We start from the raw sequence: 22,546 nt of genomic DNA on the forward strand, positions 1-22,546 counted from the left end.
TTTCTGCATTATGATGTATTAACGACACTTCAACATTCTAGCCATGTTATGCCGCGACATTTCCGACTTGCTGATTTGTTGAACGCAGAACGTATAAAACTACTACCAGTTAAAAATTTGGAAATGTCGGAGTTTCCTAGTATAGCACATTGACGTGGCGTTAGCTGCACATTTTAACAACATGGGGAATATTTAAAAAAATGCTATAAAACGGATTGTCTAGAATGAGCATTATGACGCATTTACATGACACTACAACATTCTATGGCAGCCATGTTAGTTCACCATTACACGAGGAACATTTAAACAATGCTATGTAACAGAATGTATACGGCGCCTCTTTGTATGTTTGTATAATATTCTAAAAGTTTGCCTAGCTCCCTAAATTATATGCCTCTATAACTAAACCACCACTGTTCCATCTGTGGTTTTGTAAACAAGTGCGTCAAATCCCTCCCCTTCTGTCACGTGACAACAACGGGCATGTTCGTTTGTACATGACACGGTGCCCCGGAACAGCAGAGGTTGTGAAATTAGACAATTCCATTGGTCCTTAACCGATATCTCTACACTCCTTGGGCACCGGGCCATGCGAAATGAATTCTTCAATTGTTGACTGACGTCAGGGAAGCGCCATTCCTTAGCTTTGGCGCGTTCACATCAAAATCAAAAGAGCTCTCTCTGCTTTAAGGGAAGTAGCTACAAGCCCTTCGTTCCTCTGTAAGTTTAGAAAAAAATGTCTTTTCGCCACAAATCCAGACGCACCAATGCTGAATATAACGGAGATGAAAATAGGTGAGTTGTCATGAGTTTGTAAGTAATTTAGCGACAAAAATATATTTAAAAATCTATTTTCGCTTTCTCTCGCGCCATTCTCCCGCGAAATCCGGAATTGTTGCTGGTCTGGTTAGCTAGCTGGCTAATTGTTTCTAGGTACGCTTTTCCAGCTAATGTATGTTTCATATCGTGTTATAAGTATGTGAGCATTTATTGCATTGCTGGCTTATGCATTCTTGACTAGTTTTGCTACCAACAGTAACGTAGCGTTTGCTAGATACCTAACCTTTATTTTGATCAGGTGTTAGCTAGCTAAGTTTACTGCTGGATAGCTAATCAGCTAACAATAGCTTGCTAACTTGCCGTAACTAGTTACAGTAGCTAAATAGAAAGTGCAAATAATTTGTTTATCTAACTAACGTTAGCTAGCCAGCCAACTTTATAACAACCAATTTCCCTTAAAATGTAGCTAGCTAAAATGCAACAGCTAACTAGCTACTAACGTTAGCTTGCTTGCTAGCTAGCTATAGTAACGTTGGTTGACTAACAAAACATTTCGCGCTCATGCATCCTATGGCGCCGAAGCAGCTATTGTACTGTGCTTGAAATATCTCATAGTCAACTAGTGTACCTACTAGTGTCTCCACTGAGTCTGTAGTGATTGACAATAATCAACTAAATCAAAGGGAGCAAGGCATTTTTAGTACTGTTTTAATGTTAAGTTATTCGGAAAAATGATCCTGACAATGGCATGATCTTTCAGTCTTGTTGATCCATATATCATTGTTTCTAGGAATAGGGGCCCTTCAAGGTGGTCCAACTGCCGGAAACGGGGAGCTGATGGCAGTATGAGATCAAATGGGGACTTGGACTCAACCGGTACCAGTGATCTGAAGATGAATGCTAACCATAGACCTGTTAGGTAAGATAAGATTCAGACTGCTCACTTGGGAGTAATCAAACCAATATTTTAGGTAGATTTTCTGTTGAGCCCCCAAATTTCCCTACATAGTGCACTACTTTGACCAGAGCCCTATGGTTTCTTTATAGTGCACTTTATAGGGACAAGCAATTTGGGATGTAGACCTTGACAACCATAAATTAAGTAGACTGTCCTGTGACACGTAAATGAGGGAAGTGCGTTTGAGAACAATGGCTAGGTTGACATGGTTGCTAAATGCAAATGTGCCCCATGTATGTCACCCTGAATAATGCTGTTAAAAACAAACAATTAAAATGTATGGTGTTTAATGTTTTTTTCACACCATCAGCCATCTCCAACTTAAGGTGTTTTGAGACATCTTCTGGAGAGAAATCTCATAATAACTGAACTGTACATTTCATTGCTCTTTCAGTTTTACCACTCCTGAAAGTGAAGGTCCAGTTCCTAGATGCGCAGATTGGGGGAGTGAAGTGGAGACTGACGAAAGGCGCTCAAGTGTCCGTCGGGATATGCAACGGTCAGCAGTCACTGAGTTTCCCCTTTTAGTTAAATATGCTTGTAAAAGCTTTCAATTGATTATGGTATTGTTTCTTTTAGTTACAGGCGAAGGATACTAACATCAGATTTTGGTCCAAGGGAACGAAAGAACTCTTCTGGGAGGTATGTTTGAAAATTAATGTCTCATACTGTGTTTTGCATGAGAGCCTGGTCCCAGATTTTTGTGCTCTTGCCAACTCCATTGCTCACTCATTGTCAAGACAAACAAACAATGTGCGTGACAAGGAGTTGGCATGATAGCACAAACAGACTGGCACTCAGGGTACATCCATTCTTTGCATTTCATTCATTAATCTGTTTCCTGTCTTCAGCTCAGAGTCCAGAGACTCTCCTGTCCCCGGTGAGGTCATGGAGGAGGACGAGGAAGTCCTGATGAGGAGGCAGAAACAGATCACCTACGGGAAGAACACACTCGCCTATGACCGATACATCAAGGAAGTACCCAAGTGAGTAAAATAGTGTTGGTTTTCATTCAGCTACCACCCTAATAGATCAAAGTTAATATTAACCCATTTGTTTTCCATTGTTTTGCCAGGCATTTGCGGCAGCCGGGAGTTCATCCTAAGACTCCCAACAAGTTTAAGAAGTACAGCCGGCGCTCATGGGACCAGCAGATTAAGCTGTGGAAGGTGAAGATTCACGCGTGGGATCCCCCAGCCCTGGAAGGCAGTGAGCTGCAGGCCATGTAAGCCCCTCAAATATCCTGCCATTGAACTTTATACTCCCTTTGATATAGTAATTGTAAGCACAAGTTGTTCTCCTGCAATTGGATTTGGGAAATATGTTAAAGCCATCCTGTAGAAAAAATGTATCTACCTAGTTTCAGGGAAAATCCTTCATGAGAGGACACCTTTGTGCCAGATGGCTTACTCAAACCAAGTTTGTAATACAGTTGTTCTTTGTTTCATGTATCATTTAGAGAGGAGGTTGACTTGGATGATGTCATGGATATTGAGCTGGACTTCCCTGAGCTGGATTCAGACTCGAGCGCACAGCCTCTTAAAGTCAGCAATGCCTCTTCGTCTCAACCGGTATGTTCTTTAACCAGTCTTGGCATGTTTGAAGACAACTATTGGTCCATGTTCAAACGCCATTTTGGGAAGCACTGTTGGACTCTTACCAAACACAATTGGAGTGACTTTGTGCTGCATTTTCAGTATAAAACTAATCTAGATCTTTTTTTTATGTTCTAGGACTCCTGCCAAGGGACTCCCAGCAAGATGATGAAAATAGATGCATCAGTTGATCTTGACATGGCCTAACTGTTGTGCATTGAAAGACAATCCATGGCGATCACCCTAGCTGGAAAAAAATGATTGAATGCTTAATTAAAATTCCAGGATAAATTCATGATTAAATTCAAGTCAGTGACCTGAATTGTATATAGTTACAATTTTCTTATGTTGTGCTGTGGATGCTTGCATTTTATAATTGTTAATGACTTTATGTTAAGAAAATAAATTTATTGTGAGTAGTTGGGAGTGTAAATTTGACTGCGTTTAAACAGGCAGTCCAAATCAGATTTTTCTTCTCTATCAGATCAGCTCTGAAAAAGATCTGATGTGGTAGGTAAAAATGACCAATTAGAAAGAAATATCAGAATTTTGCAGCCTGTGTAAATTGTTTTGAAATACAATGTTGTACTATATTTTGAAGGGTAATGTTGGCATTGAGATTTTTATAGGCAGTTTTTAAAAAATAAATGAAGTTATGCGTCAAGGTTATTTTACTCTATGATCAGTTTTCTGTATATGCATTCTCAGCGTTCTGCCTGGCTGTAGCTGCGAAATGTATATGTTCTTAGCTAGTTTTTCATATTACATTAATACTTATTACTTAGTGATTATCGGAAGCATGGATGAGCGCCATAGCTCCGCCCCGTATTAACCATAACAAGGGACGCTCTCTTTTCATTGGCTATTTGTATCTCATGATGGTTAGCGAGCTTTGAGCTAGCAATGCTATTCGTGGACCAAACCCGCTACTTTCGTGAGCACTAGGATTAAAACTCAAAATAGGATTGGCTAAATTGCTAACAGTTGACTGCTGTAATCCTCACAGCAAGTGTTGATGTGAAACACGGAAGTATTCAAGTACAAATGTGATGTTTGTTTTACCTTTAACGGTAGCTAGCAACAATGGATGCTAATTTCTTCATTTTGGCCATCGCTTGCTAACTAGAAAATATTTGCTAGCAAGAGTGGCAAGCAACGTGGAGTAAAAAGCAATGTTGACAAATGAACTTGCCAACGCCAGGTGTCAAGAAGAGGAAGCATAGACTTACTAGCCAGCTAAATGGGGTTCTCTTACTGGGCCTTTACGCCGGATACTGATTTCACAGGTATTGTGTTATTGCCGTGTTATTATGGCAGTAAGTAGCCTATACTTTTCAGATGGCCAACGCGTAGCTACCATGTTAGGGAGTGTGTCACTGTGATAGAGTTGTTATGAATCTCACTATAGATTTTGGCAATGACAGGCAAGTGTGAAATCGTTTTCAAATAGACACCTGTATTAGTTATGTGAACGGTGGCTATCGTTGCCTTTCTATACGATAGTCTACTATCAGCGATCGCACAGATGGAGTATTTGGTGGCGACAGCTTGTCAAGGAATACTATCAGAAAACATCAGCAGGCGAGCTTGACCTCATCGCTAAAGTTTAAGAGCTAGACGTAACCTGAATACGAAATGTAAAGAGGGTGATCATGTTACCTTGAGTAACGTTAAAGCTCAGTGCTGTTTCCTGGAAATGTGTTCATTTATTCTATGAGGGCATTTATTAATAACGTTGTTTCCAACAGCAATGTGAGCCATTTTGGGAAAGACCCCTGAAGGCTGCGTCCTGTTTGATATGGCTCAAATTTTATGCACCTACCAGGTGACCCAGAATGGGAAAGCTCTGGAAATAGAGGGGCATGGAGGTTTGGACAAGGCAGGAGGTAACCACCTCTGTTCCCTAACGTCTACACTGACATTGATTGTGAATACGTTGTTTATTGTTACTTCGTGTTCTGTTTCAGAATAGGAACACTGTTGCGTGGTGTGATACTACTCTTTGTCTTCATCCAGATAAAACAGAGACATCCCCTGTGAATGAGAACCCAGAACCCTTTTCTTCTGAAGAAGAACAGGTAAGTGACTAACATTCTCAATGAAATATTTTGTGGTATGCTTAAGTCAATGTAAAAAACATTAAGTTATGGTTTTATTATTGACCATTCTCTGAACCATCTTATTTCAGAAGAGACTAAATGCTTTGTCAGATGATGACTTTCTTTCAAAGGACAAGCTTGATGGTATGGGCAACACCTTCTTTGTTACTGTTTTGATAGTTAACACCTGAGCTATGTAAATAGAAACAAATTGATAAGAGGACAATGCTGTTTGTGTGGCATTACAGTAGCACTATACTTTCTGTCATCTTCATTCAGCTTCTTGGTCCCAGAGTTGCCCCTTCACCAAGTCTCTGCAGAAGGCGGAGGCCCTGCTGAGGACTCGCTTCAACCCCAGCCTGAGGTGGCTACTGAGGCAGAAAAGTGATGATATGTGGGAATTTGAGAACCGGGATACCTTCGTAGCGTGCCAGAACCTCACCTCTCAGTCGTCTAGCAGGCTGCAGCGGCTAGACCAGGGCATGCTGGGTCTCAGTCCACAGTGCCAAGTGTTGCGGGGGCCACGGACAGGCCAGCTGCAGAGTTGTGTCAGGGGCCTCACTACAGAGGGCAGTTTCTACCACCACCCTCCAGCCGCTACCCTCAGCCAGCATTATGGGCAGTTGCAGTACCTACTGGAACAGCGGGCTCAGCTCCTTTTCCTCCATGAGTATGCCCGGCGCACCAGAGTCACCACTGTGTACGTTGACAAACTGACTAGCCTGCTGGAGCGGGAGCTAGGTTTGTTGATGGACAGGAGTCGAATCCTGGAGCGACCAAACTCTGCCTGGAGCTTTGGGATGGGAGGCCTGTGCCAGGAACTACGTATCCACGTGAGCCATTGGGATGCTCTATGTGCCAAAGCCCAGTCTGACGTCTGGCTGAGAACTGTTCTGTTCCAGAGGACAGAGACCCTTGCTGTCATGCGGCGGACACTGAGAGTGCTGGGACTGCAGGCCCTGGTTCTGATGGAACGTTGTATCTATACAGCCCTCTCCGCTCTGGCCTCAGCTCAGCTGGCCAGGGTGCCTAGAGATGCCTTAGAAGACCTGCTGGCTGGGGCAGAGGTCTTTAACCAGGTACTGGAGGAACAGAAATTCCAGCATAGAGGCTCGCGGTGGAGAACTCAGACCCTGCAGCTGTCTGACTGGCCTGGGCTGTCTTGTAGGCAGCCCACCCGGAGGGGTAGCCTTCCTGCACCGTTCCCAGTGGTTGAACTGATGAGGATACTAGCAGAGCACAGGGGGCAGATCGCAGCAGAGCAGCTGTACCAATGGGCTTCCCAACAGAGCTTCCTCCACTCCCAGGCCCTGCACACTGGAGCCCCAGCCCCTACGTGGGAGAAATTAGAACTGTTATTCCCGCTGCTTTTCCCTCTACACCCCTCAGAGCCCAGTCCTGATGGACTCACACTGGAGAACCTCCCTGGGCCCTCTTCAGATGAATCCAGGTTGGGAAAACCCTGTTCCTGGTCCTCTGATCTCCCCTTTATAGCCTTCATCCGTCAGGACCGAAAGTCTCTAGAGATTCTCTTCCAGGCCCTGGTGTCCTCCACAGACCTGATGGCTCCACACATCCCCAACAGACCCAGGCCGGAGTGTACCAACACCCCAGAACATTCTCAAAGGTGCTTTGAGGGAGAGTCTTCACCCACAGATGAGGCCAGGCAGGAGATAAAGAGACCCAAGTCAGTCCAGTCTGGGGCCTGTGTGGAGCTCTTTGGTCATTACAGGACAATGCTGTGGAGGGAGTTTGGCAAAGCCGTCATTCAGCGCTTCCACCAGCCGCCAAAGAGAGACCCTTTGGGCAGTGTTAACCAGTGGAACGACCAGATGGTTTTCCAGCTTGTGATGTGGCTCAACCATGGCTGTAGAGGAGGTAACAAATGCTGCCTGTTTTTAATCAGTTGATGTGTGACTGTGACACTTTCAATAAATAATAGTTGAATGCCTTGCAGAGCTCATCCCTGAAGAGTGTAGAGGAGTGGTTGATGACTTCATCTTACAGCTCCTGTCCAACACTGCTTTTAGGCACTGGGATGACGGTCAGTTTCTGTGTTTAAAACATCCTTAATACACTGTAATTTGACATCCATCTGCATCATGTAGTTATAGTAATATAACAACACAATGTTTTTGGTTTCTTTTAAGGTATTGCCTCTAATCTTTGTGTGTGTGTTTATTTCTCTCTTGCAGTGATGTGTGCGTCACTGGGCTCAGGACTGAAAGATAAATGTCTTCCAGGAGTCGAGCGTGAGAACTGCATGGTGATGACATGTACCATGGAGAGACTAATGCAGCTGTCCCCTCCACTCCTCACAGTGCTGCAGTGTCTTCAAACTTCAGCCCACCTGGTCCAAGGTAACCCCTATATCAGCCCACCTGGTCCAAGGTAACCCCTATATCAGCCCATCTGGTCCAAGGTAACCCCTATATCAGCCCATCTGGTCCAAGTTAACCCCTATATCAGCCCACCTGGTCCAAGGTAACCCCTATATCAGCCCATCTGGTCCAAGGTAACCCCTATATCAGCCCACCTGGTCCAAGATAACCCCTATATCAGCCCATCTGGTCCAAGGTAACCCCTATATCAGCCCATCTGGTCCAAGTTAACCCCTATATCAGCCCACCTGGTCCAAGTTAACCCATTATATCAGCCCACCTGGTCCAAGGTAACTCCTATATCAGCCCATCTGGTCCAAGGTAACCCCTATATCAGCCCACCTGGTCCAAGTTAACCCCTATATCAGCCCACCTGGTCCAAGTTAACACCTATATCAGCCCACCTGGTCCAAGTTAACCCCCATATCCATATGATTTAAACTGCTTATTAATCTGGAAATCACCTCCAAATATCCCAGGTAATTCTCCTTCTCTACCTCTTAAACATTCTACCAGGCCACACGGTAGTCATCTTGCTTTTCATCCTTCATCAGGTGACAGTAATGCTCGGACTATGAGGTCCCTTCACATAGGATCGCTGAGCAGAGTGGTGGCATCTGTCCGATCCTCTACCTTCTGGGTCATGAGAAAGGCCTACCAGTTCCTTTCCTCCTGGTCCCTCAACAAGTTCCTGCTTGTCACCCTAGGAGACCTCAAGGTGAGGATTCACTCTGACATGCTTCCCAATGACTTCCTATATAGTGCACTACTTTGAACTAGAGCTCTGGTCTAAAGCAGTGCACTATATAGGGAATACGATGACATTTGGGGGACACATCTTCTATTTCGCTATTGAATGTATGTTGGCCTTGCTTCAGGTGGTCTCCATCTTTCTTCTTGTCTTTAGTGAGAAATCCTATTTTGACATTGAGGGATGCACTTACATAAGTGTGTTCTGTGCTTTAAGGTTCTGAGAGCATCAGTGGTGAGGCTACTGCAGAATGTGGAGGCCCTGAGTGTGAATGAAAATCATCTCCTCAAGCTGCTGGCTGCACAGCTTACTCAGAGTGTCACAGATCTACAGGTGAGGGACAATATAATGGTTGATCTGTCAATTTCTAGACCAATGTTCCACCTGTCATCTCTTATAACCGATTTGAATTTATTACTCAAAAAAACTCAGTTCTATTATATCTGCATTGTTGAAGGTATTCTCTGAACTGGTGCTCAGAATCTTCTCCAAGGACTGTAAGAGGATGTCTGAGGAGATCTTTTTGCAGACCATGCCCCCAGCAAAGCACTGGAGAGTGAACTATAAAACAGGTAAATTACAGACTGATGGAACTGAAATATCCTATATTCTAAACATAAGAAACATGTCCACTATTTGAGTTTTTTTCTGTTGTACTTTGTGTATGGAGCCAATATAATTGATGCTTATTTTTTCCTTCATCTTATTGTATCTGTAGAGTTCCCCAGCAGCCCTAGTGATTACGCTACTACTGCAGCTCAGAGTGTAATAGGACAGGTACTGGAGGGGGTGCAGCCCCTGCCTGAGGAGGCTCGGATCCCCGCCCTGACAGAGGCCATGACAGCCTTCATGGAGGCCTGGATGGAGCACATCCTCAAGCAGAAGATCAAGTTCAGGTATGTGTACAGTATTCCCTGATTTTAGATTAGCAAATACAACCGTGCTGAATATCATAGAAATACAATTACTAGAATGGGCATAGAATCTCTGACTTGGGAAGCCCATACTAGTGATTCTATTTCTGTGATTATACTGATTATCATTACTGTTATCTCCTAACATGGCACTAGTAAGAGGAGTGATAGACACACCCATTCACCAACCTTTCTCTCTCTCTCTCTCTCTCTCTCTCTCTCTCTCTCTCTCTCTCTCTCTTCTTCTCTCTCTCTCTTCTCTCTCTCTCCTCTCTCTTCTCTCTCTTCTCACTCTCTCTCTCTGCAGTATCCAGGGGGCTCTACAGCTGAAGCAAGACTTTGACTTGATCCGGAACCTGATACGCTCTGAGGAATACAGCCTGTCAGAGGAGATCCACCAGAGGCTGCTCTCCCTCCGGGTCTTCCACCAGGTGGACAACGCCATCGTGTGCCTGCTGCAGCAGCCCATGGCCAAGCCCTACATGCCTTCGCGGGGCTGGGAGCCCTTCAGACGCTGCTGTAAGTGTCCACCAGGGGGGGTGCCTTCATCATTGATAACATTATTTTTAGTTGAATCCCACTATAGTGGAATTATAAAAGTAAGCCACACAGGCAAGTCAAACGTACCACAACACTTTACAGCAATGTATTTGGCCTGTTTCTCTTGTTGACAATCTTGTAATTTCTACCCGTCAGGTCCAAGTAGTGCCAATATGGTGGACCAATCGTCTAGCAGTCTGAATAATTTTGAGAGCATGGACCTACAGTCTGCATGTCAACAGGCCCTGGCCCAGGCAGAGGGCTCTATGAGCCCTGAGCTGCTGGCCTCCACCCCGCAGGAGTCCTACCTGGCCGTGGCACAGCAAGAGTGGCTGGACCTGCGCATACACAATGGAAACCGCTGGAAGCTCCCTGGGCTGCAGTGCCTGACAAGGTCAGAGCCCTAACCCTCAGGTATTCTATGTAGAAACTCATTCCTCCTCCAGTCCAGACACTGGAAATTAACAGCCTTTTGGCCTAAAGGCTGTCCTACAAGGCTGCTCATCTGGAAGCCATTTTGCTCTTTGAATTAATAAATGTGTTAATGCGCTAGGGCCAGTTTACTAGATTATGAAGTTACTAGGAACATTTGGATGTTACATTTCCTGGGACTTCATCTGAACAAATCAAAGCCATGTCAATAGACTAGTATTGAAGTTATTTATGTTATCATTAACGACAAAAGGTAGAAAGTAATAACGTTACTGAAGTTTTTTTGGTTCTTTTCAAAACAACATTTCAAATATTGTGTGTATCCATGGCATGTGCATATAATTTAACATATTTTTGTAAATCTGTGCTAATGAACTAATGGAAAGTAAAGATTTGTTTTTCATCTCTGGCTCCTGAGGGGTTTGTTTTGTTTACTTTTTAACCACAGAAAAGGAAACATCAGGTCATAAAATAGATAATCATGGTTGATCTATAGATAGTAAACCCTCTCATAGTAAGATTACAGAATTATCGACATAATACATTGATGATACATTACAATATAGCAACTTCAAGAAGTGCATTTGATGCAAAAAACAATTTCCAGTTGATGAGTTGCAGTAGTGAGAACCTGGGCTACCTGGCACCCATGACTACAATTACAATCAGGGCGACAAGGAGACCACAGGCTAAGATGGTGGCCAAAACTGCCCACACGAAGGTGGATTTAGATTGGTCACACAGGGAGCTCCTCATGGCCTGTCTGACCCTGCGTGCCCGTGAGCGGTCCTGGGGTGGGTACCTGGCCATGTTAATGCATTCCATGCCCAAGGACTTGATCATGCACGCCCGGTGGTGGCTGAGCTGGTCGAAGGTGTGTTTCCCGTGGTACCTGCCCATTCCACTTTGACCTGTACGGGGTCAGAGTTCAGAGAGCAGCAAGTGAGGTCATTATAAGATAGGATATTAGACTAGGAAAATTCACCAATGTGCTAGCCAAAACTATTAAAATACTTGTTGGTTATCGGTCTTACCTACGCCGCCAAAAGGAAGGGAGTTGAGCACGTAGTGCATTATGACATCATTGACTACCACCCCGCCGCTGCTGGTCTCGGCAATCATTCGCTTTATCACCTCATTGGCAAAAAGAGAAAGAAGAATAATATAGTCTGCGTGATCCTCTATACTCTCCTAATATGGAGTCCTATTGTTTCAACGGTAGTAGCTTACCTTCTTGTCAGAGGAAAAAACATACAGCGCTAAGGGCTTCTCTTTCCCGTTGATGAAGCGAATTGCATCACCCACATCACCAACAGTCACTATGGGCAACAGAGGTCCGAAGATCTCCTCCTGCATAAGTCTGGTGTGAGGAGACACGTCCGTTACCACTGTGGGAGCTGGAGCATCAGATGGGGGGGAAAAGTCATTGTTATTGACAGATTCACAAGGACGGTACAGTCAGTTACATCGGCACATCACAGCACTGACAAAAGTTCATCCCAGAATTGATTCAATATGGATTTGTATACCCATTGCATAAATAAAGAAGCTTGGCAAGAGTCCAGCCAATCATCTCCCACATAAGGATTCTCCCTACCAATATAACACTGTGATGGGTCGCTCTCTCCCCCTAGTGTCACACTGCATCCCTCCAGCAGACCCATCACTCGACTAAAGTGGCGCAGGTTGATGATGCGACCGTAGTCTGGGGAAGATTTGGGGTCCGGGCCGTAGAACTCCTGGAATTAACAAAAGGCAAGGATTAGATGCTGTCTAAAACGAGGATTAGATGCTGTCTAAAACGAGGATTAGATGCTGTCTAAAACGAGGATTAGATAGATGCTGTCTAAAACGAGGATTAGATGCTGTCTAAAACAGATTAGATGCTGTCTAAAACATTAATTAGGTGCTGTCTAAAACGAGGATTATATGCTGTCTAAAACGAGGATGAGATGCTGTCTAAAACGAGGATGAGATGCTGTCTAAAACGAGGATGAGATGCTGTCTAAAACGAGGATGAGATGCTGTCTAAAACGAGGATGAGATGCTGTCTAAAACAGGGATTAGATGCTGTCTAAAACGAGGATTAGATGCGGTCTCAAACCATACGCACAGTGTAATAGACAGATATAGAACCCTGATATATTGTCCATGGTAATAGACTACTCTGCTGTGGGAAGACCGATCTGGAACAGACCTGTAGTGTATTCCGTATGCCCTCCACCACTTTGTTCTGAATGCTGGGCTCACACAGGATGTAGTCAGGGGCAATGCATGTCTGCCCAACATTGAAAAACTTTCCCCATGTGATTCGGCTATAAAAACAAACACATGACGTATCAAGACATGTCTATATGAGCCATTTGACTATGGATAAAATGGGTTGCTGAGCAACGGTGCAAGTAGCTGTTACCGGCAGGCCACGATGAGGTCACAGTCCTTGTCGATGTAACAGGGGCTCTTGCCCCCCAGCTCCAGGGTGACAGGGGTGAGGTGTTTGGCTGCGGCCTCCATCACCACTTTCCCCACTGTGCTGTTCCCAGTGTAGAAGATGTGGTCAAAACGCTGCCTCAGCAACTCCTGGGTCTCTGGAACTCCACCTGTCACCACAGGATATAACTCCTGTCAGGGAAAATAACCCAACATTATAGTGATAGTTTACCCCAAAACCACACATTTAGATGTTTTATTTTATTACTGATACAAGGTTAGCAAAATGTAAGACCTTGTCCAGATATTGAGGGAGCAGTGCTTTGAGGAGACTGGCTGAGTGCTCACTCAACTCAGAGGGTTTCACCACTGCTGCATTCCCTGTAGAGGAAGAATGAACAGTGTGTGAGAGGGTTGCTGAGATAAAGTTAGAAAACTAAATATGCATCCATTACAGGATCAATGAGTTAGCCAGGTAACTTGATTAAATATTGGTATATACATGGTCTAGTTCACTCAACAACCAAAAAACTTAGAGATGTGTTACCTTTATTAACGAGCCTGCAAATAAGTGGTTATATCTGGTTGTTTATCAACGTTAGGTGGCTCATAGGTGACTCATTGATCCTGCTTTGTAGTATACCCCTCTGCTCCCCTTGTAGTGGGAACATTTGAAGGAATTGAATTCAACTAGGGTCTGGGGTATATACCAGCTGCGATGGCCCCGATCAGGGGCTGCAGAGTGAGGGCCCAGGGGTAGTTCCATGCCCCGATGATGAGCACCACTCCCAGAGGTTCAGGCAGGATGTACACCTGGTCTGTTAAGGTCATGATGTTCTTCTCCACATGGCGAGGGGCAGCCCACTGAGACAGCTTCCCACCGCCAGGCTGATCTCATTCTCCAGGCCAATCAGCTCGGAGAGGGCTGTGTCATACTGGCTCTGTAAAACGACAGGGCAGTGATGTCTGTCTGTATCGAGGCTATATGGATCGTTATTATTTACTTATCAACACACTCTGTGCCTAAACATGCTGGATTAGTCATTCAAATGTGGTAGGTGGTTGGACTTTACTAATATGGTAAGGGGTATCTCCCTCTTTTCTCCTTCACAGTTATGAAAACTCAGACATTCACTTGGTTACTTTTATGATTTGTGAAGCATCTATATAGGTCTTATAAATGCATTACGATTTATGAAGGCTTTATTACATCTAAAAAGCTTGGTGTATATATATATATGCCCTTTGTTGATACATTTGAGTGTACAAAACATTAAGAATACTTGCTCTTTCCATGGCATAGACTGACCAGTTGAAAGCTATGATCCCTTATTGATGCCACTTGTTAAAAATCGCTTCAATCAGTGTATAGGAAATGGAGACAGGTTAAAGAAGGATTTTTAAGCCTTGAGACAATTGAGACATGGGTTGTATATGTGTGCCATTCCGAGGGTGAATGGGCAAAACAAAATAATTAAGTGCCATTGAACGGGTTATGGTAGTAGGTGCCAAGCGCACCATTTTGGTCAAGAACTGCAATGCTGCTGGGTTTTTCACACTCAACAGTTTCCCGTGTGTATCAAGAATGGTCCATCACCCAAAGGACATTGAGCCAACTTGGCACAACTGTAGGAAGCATTGGAGTCAACATGGGCCAGCATCCCTGTGGAATGCTTTTGACACCTTGCAACTCAATATTAGGAAGGTGTTCTTAATGTTTTGTACACTCAGTGTATGTCTATTTATCAACAACAAAAAATCAATGACTTTCAAACTCTCACCCTGTTGAGGTCCTGCTTGAGTGCTATGGCAATCTCTCCTTGTCTTTCTGTGATCAGCTTCTGAAGGGACTTCAACTGTTGAACTCTGAACTTCAGGGGCTGGGACCTCCCTGTTAGAAAAGCGTCCCTGGCAAAGTCCACAGTCTGCTTCTCCATGTCTACGACTATCTATCACAAACACACCTGTAGCCTGCAACCATAATCACAATGAGAAATACGCTAAAATTTGCACACCTACAGCAGTAGACCTAATCCTTTCCGTTTGAAAATGTACTAAAATATACACACCTACAGCAGTAGACCTAATCCTTTCAGTTTGAAAATGTACTAAAATATGCACACCTACAGCAGTAGACCTAATCCTTTCAGTTTGAAAATGTACTAAAATATGCACACCTACAGCAGGAGACCTAATCCTTTCAGTTTGAAAATGTACTAAAATATTCACACCTACAGCAGTAGACCTAATCCTTTCAGTTTGAAAATGTACTAAAATATATAAAATTTACTGTGATATGCCTGACCAACTAATCAAATCGAACTTTTTTAATACTGCATTTCAACATCATAATAATGCTATTTTTCTGATAGGCAGAGGATTGAAAATTGAGCATTACATAGGGTAAAGTGCAATACTTACAAGTGAATGAAAGCAGTAGCCTACACAAATCCTAATGTTGCCTGTCACCAACACCCATAAATATAGTCTGTACATTTAAAAAAAAATCAAGTCTATTCACTGTTCGTTGAGTACTATAAGGGTTTCTGCATATCTATTGAGAGGAAGTTGTTATATAGGCTAACCAGGGTCATATAAAATCATGACCTAGTTCTAGTGAATGCTAAATCAAATCAAATTTTATTAGTTACATGCGCTGAATACCACAGGTGTAGATCTTACAGTAAAATGTTTACTTACAAGCCCCTAACCAACAATACCGTTGAAAAAAAAAAAACAAGTCATTAAAGAGCAGCAGTAAAATAACAATAGCGAGACTATATACAGCTGGGTACCTTTACGGAGTCAATGTGCGGGGGCACGGGTTAGTTGAGGTAATATGTGAGTCACAAAAGAGCAGACCTCTACATGAACTCTCCGGCTCACCGGACACGGACTCTGATCCCCCTGACCTAGCCAAGGTAATGGCGGCGATCATTAAGTCTGAACAGACTGTGCTGGCTAAGGTGGAGTCACTATCTACTGACCTATCCGCACAAATAGCCATTCTCGCCACCGAGGTCAACACAAAGATGGACTCCGTTAAAGACGACTTGGCGAAACATGACACCTGTCTGAATAGCTTGGAAGGAGGTGCAAATACTTACTTCGACAAAGTGGTGACACTGGAAGAGCAAATCACCCGGACTGGCTGCCTTAAGCAATCTTTGGGAGGTCCAACTCATTCCGTTGCATATTTGCTGACAGTACATTTAGTTCTGATTAATTTCCAGAAAATGATATATAGTCCATCCCTGCTTCCGTGAAGTCTTATCACTTATGCAGATTCTTATTAACCAGGGGAGGGGGAAGGAACACATCATTTCACTTTTCAACAGTCATTTGTTCATGTACAAGACTTGTGTGAAGATACATTTTTTAATTTAAATGTTAATTCATTAACTTTTATTTTATTTTACTCTTGAAAACCTTAATTGCACAATATCAAAACACCCTGTACTGTATGAAGTTTGTGATTGGACTTTGCTACAAATATGGACAAGTTATAATAATAATGACCAAGTTCTAGTGTATAATAACCTGACACTTCTATGGAAGCTTCTTCCTGATACCTACCTCACTGACGTAACTTTGGGTGTCACCAAGGACAATTGCCAGTTATTTTAATCACTTGACATATCAGAGGCAGCCTGTTAGTTTAATCATTACCGTAGCTCTCTAATAATTCGCACGTGCCATTGGGGGCATCAGTACCACTATAAGAATCTGGCCTTGCTGGACAATCCCAACATCATCCCAGGAACCAGTGCTGGTCCACAGAACAGAGGTTGATAAACTCTGAGCTAGACTTTCTGTAGTCTCTTTAAAACAGCTGTGAAGAGACTGGACTGGCTGCCTTAAGCAATCTTTGGGAGGTCCAACTCATTCCGTTGCATATTTGCTGACAGTACATTTCATTCCGATTTATTGACAGACATTTCTATATCATCCCATCCCTGCCTCCATCAAATCAAATGTATTTATTAAGCCCTTCCATCAAATCAAATGTATTTATTAAGCCCTTCCATCAAATCAAATGTATTTATTAAGCCCTTCTTACATCAGCTGATGTCACAAAGTGCTGTACAGAAACCCAGCCTAAAACTCCAAACAGCAAACAATGCAGGTGTAGAAGCATTAACATTGCTTCCATTAATTCTTATCACTTCTGCAGACTCAGATTAAGCAGGGGAGGTGGAAGGTAACAATCTTTATTAATTGGTGTTCTAGTCCAACATACCACGGTAAATTTGTTTTCAGTTTGGATATTGGTTTGATATTTGGAGTTTGCTAATCAATACCTCTTCGGCAGAAGGTCCTAGGATGATTAGGGTGATATATCTAGAATCAGATGATGCTAGAGAGCAAGGTACCGCCATTTTTTCCTTCTCTGTTCCGTTTTCAAAAAATGACTTTATATTGGTTTCAATGGGAGAATATTATGCATGGGCGGCTAAAGGACTGTCTTAAAAGTGCAATCAGCCAAACCTGGTGTTTACAGAAAAACTGTGTTTTTTTTGTCTCAATTAATCGATCAGAGATCTTAAAACAACTTTGTTTCCCCCCACAACAATACCATTTAAACATGTTAACCTGTTTATATTTCATGGATTTTATTTGAAAATATGAACTCAAAAAGCATAAATGGGAAGCGGTGCTGGTGGGCAGCAACATGTGAAGATGCGTTTTCTCAGTGCTCCTGTCCAGGGCGAAATATTTACTATTAATACTTGACCAACATCTCCCCTACTGTGTTAATTTTGTAATATTTAATTTGGAATCAAATCCAATTTACTAATTTGGCAATATTTTTTTAACATTTTTGTCCTTTTCATTGTGAAATGCCGAAACAACCACGCCCACGAGTTACAAAAGATCAGGCCTCTACTGAAGCCTCGGGCTCACCGGACACGGACTCTGATCCCCCTGACCTAGCCAAGGTAATGGCGGCGATCATTAAGTCTGAACAGACTGAGCTGGCTAAGGTGGAGTCACTATCTACTGACCTATCCGCACAAATAGCCATTCTCGCCACCGAGGTCAACACAAAGATGGACTCCGTTAAAGACGACTTGACGAAACATGACACCTGTCTGAATAGCTTGGAAGGAGGTGCAAATACTTACTTCGACAAAGTGGTGACACTGGAAGAGCAAATCACCCGGACTGGCTGCCTTAAGCAATCTTTGGGAGGTCCAACTCATTCCGTTGCATATTTGCTGACAGTACATTTAGTTCTGATTCATTTCCAGACTATTATATATAGTCCATCCCTGCTTCCGTGAAGTCTTATCACTTATGCAGATTCTTATTAACCAGGGGAGGGGGAAGGAACACATCATTTCACTTTTCAACAGTCATTTGTTCATGTACAAGACTTGTGTGAAGATACATTTTTTAATTTAAATGTTAATTCATTAACTTTTATTTTACTCTTGAAAACCTTAATTGCACAATATCAAAACACCCTGTACTGTATGAAGTTTGTGATTGGACTTTGCTACAAATATGGACAAGTTATAAAAATAATGACCAAGTTCTAGTGTATAATAACCTGACACTTCTATGGAAGCTTCTTCCTGATACCTACCTCACTGACGTAACTTTGGGTGTCACCAAGGACAATTGCCAGTTATTTTTATCACTTGACATATCAGAGGCAGCCTGTTAGTTTAATCATTACCGTAGCTCTCTAAACATTTGCACGTGCCATTGGGGGCATCAGTAACACTATAAGAATCTGGCCTTGCTGGACAATCCCAACATCATCACAGGAACCAGTGCTGGTCCTCGGACCAGAGGTTGAGAAACTCTGTGCTGGACTGTCTTTAGTCTCTTTAAAACAGCTGTGAAGAGACTGGACTGGCTGCCTTAAGCAATCTTTGGGAGGTCCAACTCATCTGTTGTATATTTGCTGACAGTACATTTCATTCTGATTTATTGACAGACAATTCTATATCGTCCCATCCCTGCCTCCATCAAATCAAATGTATTTATTAAGCCCTTCTTACATCAGCTGATGTCACAAAGTGCTGTACAGAAACCCAGCCTAAAACTCCAAACAGCAAACAATGCAGGTGTAGAAGCATTAACATTGCTTCCATTAATTCTTATCACTACTGCAGACTCAGATTAAGCAGGGGAGGTGGAAGGTAAGAATCTTTATTAATTGGTGTTCTAGTCCAACATACCACGCTAAATTTGTTTTCAGTTTGGATATTTGTAGTTTGCTAATCAATACCTCTTCGGCAGAAGGTCCTAGGATGATTAGGGTGATATATCTAGAATCAGATGATGCTAGAGAGCAAGGTACCGCCATTTTTTCCTTCTCTGTTCCGTTTTCAAAAAGTGACTTTATATTGGTTTCAATGGGAGAATATTATGCATGGGCGGCTAAGGGACTGTCTTAAAAGTGCAATCAGCTAAACCTGGTGTTTACAGATTATTATTTTTTGTCGCAATTAAATGATCTAGAGATCTTAAAACAACTTGGCTGTTCCCCATAAATACCATTTAAACATGTTAACCAGTTTATATTTAATGGATTTTATATGAAAATATGAACTCAAAAAGCATAAATGGGAAGCGGTGCTGGTGGGCAGCAACATGTGAAGATGCGTTTTCTCAGTGCTCCTGTCCAGGGTGAACAATTTACTATTAATACTTGACCAACATCTCCCCTACCATGTTAATTTTGTAACATTTATTTTGGAATCAAACCCAATTTACTAATTTGGCAATTTATTCTGAAATTTTTGGCCTTTTCATTGTGAAATGTCGAAACAACCACGGCCACGAGTCACAAAAGAGCAGGCCTCTACTGAAGTCTCGGGCTCACTGGACACCGACTCTGATCCCCCCCGACCTAGCCAAGGTAATGGCAGCGATCCTTAAGTCTGAACATTTTACATTTACATTTAAGTCATTTAGCAGACGCTCTTATCCAGAGCGACTTACAAATTGGACAGACTGTGCTGGCTAAGGTGGAGTCACTATCCACTGACCTATCCGCACAAATAGCCATTCTCGCCACCGAGGTCAACACAAAGATGGACTCTGTTAAAGACGACTTGGCGAAACATGACACCCATCTGAATAGCTTGGAAGGAGGTGCAAATACGTACTCCGACAAAGTGGTGACACTGGAAGAGCAAATCACTCGGCTTTCATCAGATGTCGTCAAACTGACTTCCAAGGTCGAAGACCTTGAGAAATGACACCGCCTGGGGAACGGTCGCATTTTTGGCCTGAGAGAGGAACTCGAGACCGTAAGCAGATTGCAGCTCTCCATACCCTCTCGATAGCTAAATTGCAAAAGGAAACCCTTGACCGTGCGCACAGAAGCCTACAGTCTGCACTGAAGAATGGGGAGCTGCCCAGACCCATCATAGTTCAATTCCACTACCTTCAGAAGGAGGATGTCTCCCGAGTGGCTCCCATCTCCTACAACGGCCAGAATATTCACATTTACCTGGACTACACGGCGACAGTCATGAAGAAGAGGTCAGCTTTCAACGAGGTGTGGGGGCTCCTACACTGCTGTCTGGGCACCAAGTTCGGCATTCTTTATCCAGCTGTACTGAAGATCACTATTCCTCCGGTGAGCAGAAGACATTCTTAGACCCAACCAGGGCCGAAGAATACATCGTCGCGCACCGACATCCACAGGAGGACAGGCGACATATGACAAACTAGCCATTGTAGGCCCAAATTCTGCATCTGCGCTAGCCATGTTAACGTGACAAAGGACCAAATACTGAACTCATATCTTGATTAGAAACGTGTCTCCACCCTGCTGCCAAAAAGGACAATTATGCTTCCAGTAACTTAATGTTGAACAATGATGGTATTTATAGAGTGACATGTTCTCACAAGGACAATATAGTTTGAATAGTATTTTATTTACATTACATGGAACAATTAGCTTTTACCAACTAGCTGCATCTTACAGCCTCGGTGCTAATAAGCCTTGTCGCTACCTAGCCACGGAGCTCTCTTTCCATGCCTTAATACTGTGAGCATGTTTAATACGTGTTCCCAAAGGAACACGTGTATTATTCTTTACTATTTGACTGGTTGGTCCGCCTTGGTGCTTAGTGGCAGCTGGCACGAGAGCTGAGGTTGTATCGCTGAGCGAACACTGCAGGACGGGTATTAATTACCAAGCGTTTGCCTGTCATTTTTTTAATGTTCTGGCTTGTTAGGATGTTCAACTGAGGGTTACATTTATACAAATGTTGAATTATACTGGGTTTGTTTGCCTATTTACTTATTTCAATGTTTTTTAAAATAAATATTTGATTTCTTTAGCCATCACAAGTGGATACTGTTGGTGGGGAGAACATACAGTATACCTCATTTTTTTATATATTGTTTTACTATCCTTCAAATATGCATATTGCATAAGATACATTAGAGAACTAAGGTGGTTCCCTCCTGAATCCCTTCCCTATGTGTAAACTTGATTATGTTCGCCCTGGATAGAGTACTACTGAAGTTTGGTTTAACATGGTAGTATTTTGCTCTAGTCTAGGAGAGGTAGATGCAGCCTTCCAACAGGGGGAATGCCAGCATAGGGGTCCAATGTTTTCTTCTGGGTATTTTGTTGTTTTTAGCTGTTTCTTTGTTTGTTTTTTATTTTCTTTATATTTTATTAATCTGACATTTCAGCACACTGGCCATGTGATATTCATTTCTAATTACTATGACTATGCCTAATTCACATACTCTGGGTTCTACTTGCTTTATCAACTGGAACTTAAAAGGAATTAATCATATGGTCAAGCATAGCTGAGTGTTTGCTCATTTTAAGTCTGGACATAGTTTTTCTCCAAGAGACCCACCTCCGATCCAGTGACCATGATATACTAAAGAGAGGATGGATAGACCAAATATTTCACTCCAACTTTGGCGTTAAAGCCAGAGGGGTAGCCATCCATATCAGAAAACGCACCATGTTTGTCACCTCCAAAGTCATTTCAGATACTAATGTCATATATTATAGTGATGGGAAATTGTTTGGCACACAGGTTATTCTGGCTAACTTCTATGGTCCTAATTGGGATCACGCTAAGTTTTTCTCTGACCTCATGGCAACACTTCCCGACCTTATCTCTCATCACTTGAAACTGAGCCAAGATTTCAATTGTGTATTGCATTCAAGTCTAGACAGATCTAGACCGAAGCCCAACCATGTAATTTCAAAATCAGGCGCAATAATCAACTAATTTCTAGAATCCTATAATTTGTCTGATCCATGGAGGAGGAGCAATCGCACTGCTAAACAATACTCCTTTTTTTCTCCAGTCCACCACTCATACTCAAGCATTGACTTTTTCCTGCTGGACAATATCATTCTTCCTTTTATTACTAATAACCAATATCACAGCATCTTTATCTCAGACCATAGCCCTGTCCAGCTAGATATCCGCTTTTCGGACAGTAATATGTCACAACGCGCGTGGCAACTTGACCCACTACTTCTATCCTGTAGTGCTTTTAAAAAATACATATCATAGGGCGGCTCACAATTGGCCCAGCATTGTCCGGGTTAAGGAGGGTTTGGCCGGCAGGGATATCCTTGTCTCATTGCGCACTAGTGACTCCTGTGGCAGTGCACGCTGACCAGTTCGTCCAGGTGTACCTTCCGGGTTGGATGTGCATTGT

At 43.0% G+C, this 22,546-nt stretch overlaps 2 protein-coding genes and 1 pseudogene across 4 annotated transcripts; 2 read left to right on the top strand and 1 right to left on the bottom strand.

Moving 5' to 3' along the window:
- The first annotated feature begins 519 nt into the window (after positions 1–519).
- Positions 520–4,002, top strand: LOC124010785 (stem-loop binding protein). 2 transcript variants are annotated; one of them, XM_046323445.1, is made up of 8 exons: positions 520–795; positions 1,571–1,699; positions 2,133–2,237; positions 2,318–2,380; positions 2,590–2,724; positions 2,814–2,963; positions 3,198–3,309; positions 3,472–4,002. In XM_046323445.1, exons 1-8 carry the CDS (start codon positions 737–739, stop codon positions 3,538–3,540), a joined length of 822 nt encoding a protein of 273 aa, XP_046179401.1. In that variant the 5' UTR covers positions 520–736; the 3' UTR covers positions 3,541–4,002. The 2 variants fall into 2 exon arrangements, with proteins under 2 accessions (XP_046179401.1, XP_046179402.1); XM_046323446.1 differs by having other exon boundaries at positions 539–795; positions 2,324–2,380.
- A 121-nt stretch (positions 4,003–4,123) lies between these two features.
- Positions 4,124–10,853, top strand: ccdc142 (coiled-coil domain containing 142). Of its 2 annotated transcripts, none has more exons than XM_046323442.1 (13): positions 4,124–4,619; positions 5,082–5,219; positions 5,350–5,411; positions 5,522–5,576; positions 5,712–7,310; positions 7,390–7,476; positions 7,628–7,792; positions 8,368–8,531; positions 8,781–8,897; positions 9,022–9,136; positions 9,283–9,460; positions 9,786–9,997; positions 10,175–10,853. In XM_046323442.1, the coding sequence occupies exons 2-13, from the start codon at positions 5,132–5,134 to the stop codon at positions 10,423–10,425; spliced, it is 3,093 nt and encodes a 1,030-aa protein (XP_046179398.1). In that variant the 5' UTR covers positions 4,124–4,619; positions 5,082–5,131; the 3' UTR covers positions 10,426–10,853. The 2 variants fall into 2 exon arrangements, with proteins under 2 accessions (XP_046179398.1, XP_046179399.1); XM_046323443.1 differs by having other exon boundaries at positions 10,261–10,853.
- On the bottom strand, positions 10,665–18,054 carry LOC124010784 (annotated as a pseudogene).
- Positions 18,055–22,546: the final 4,492 nt, after the last annotated feature.

The sequence above is a fragment of the Oncorhynchus gorbuscha genome, linkage group LG23 (assembly GCF_021184085.1).
Source record: "Oncorhynchus gorbuscha isolate QuinsamMale2020 ecotype Even-year linkage group LG23, OgorEven_v1.0, whole genome shotgun sequence".
Lineage (NCBI taxonomy): Eukaryota > Metazoa > Chordata > Actinopteri > Salmoniformes > Salmonidae > Oncorhynchus > Oncorhynchus gorbuscha.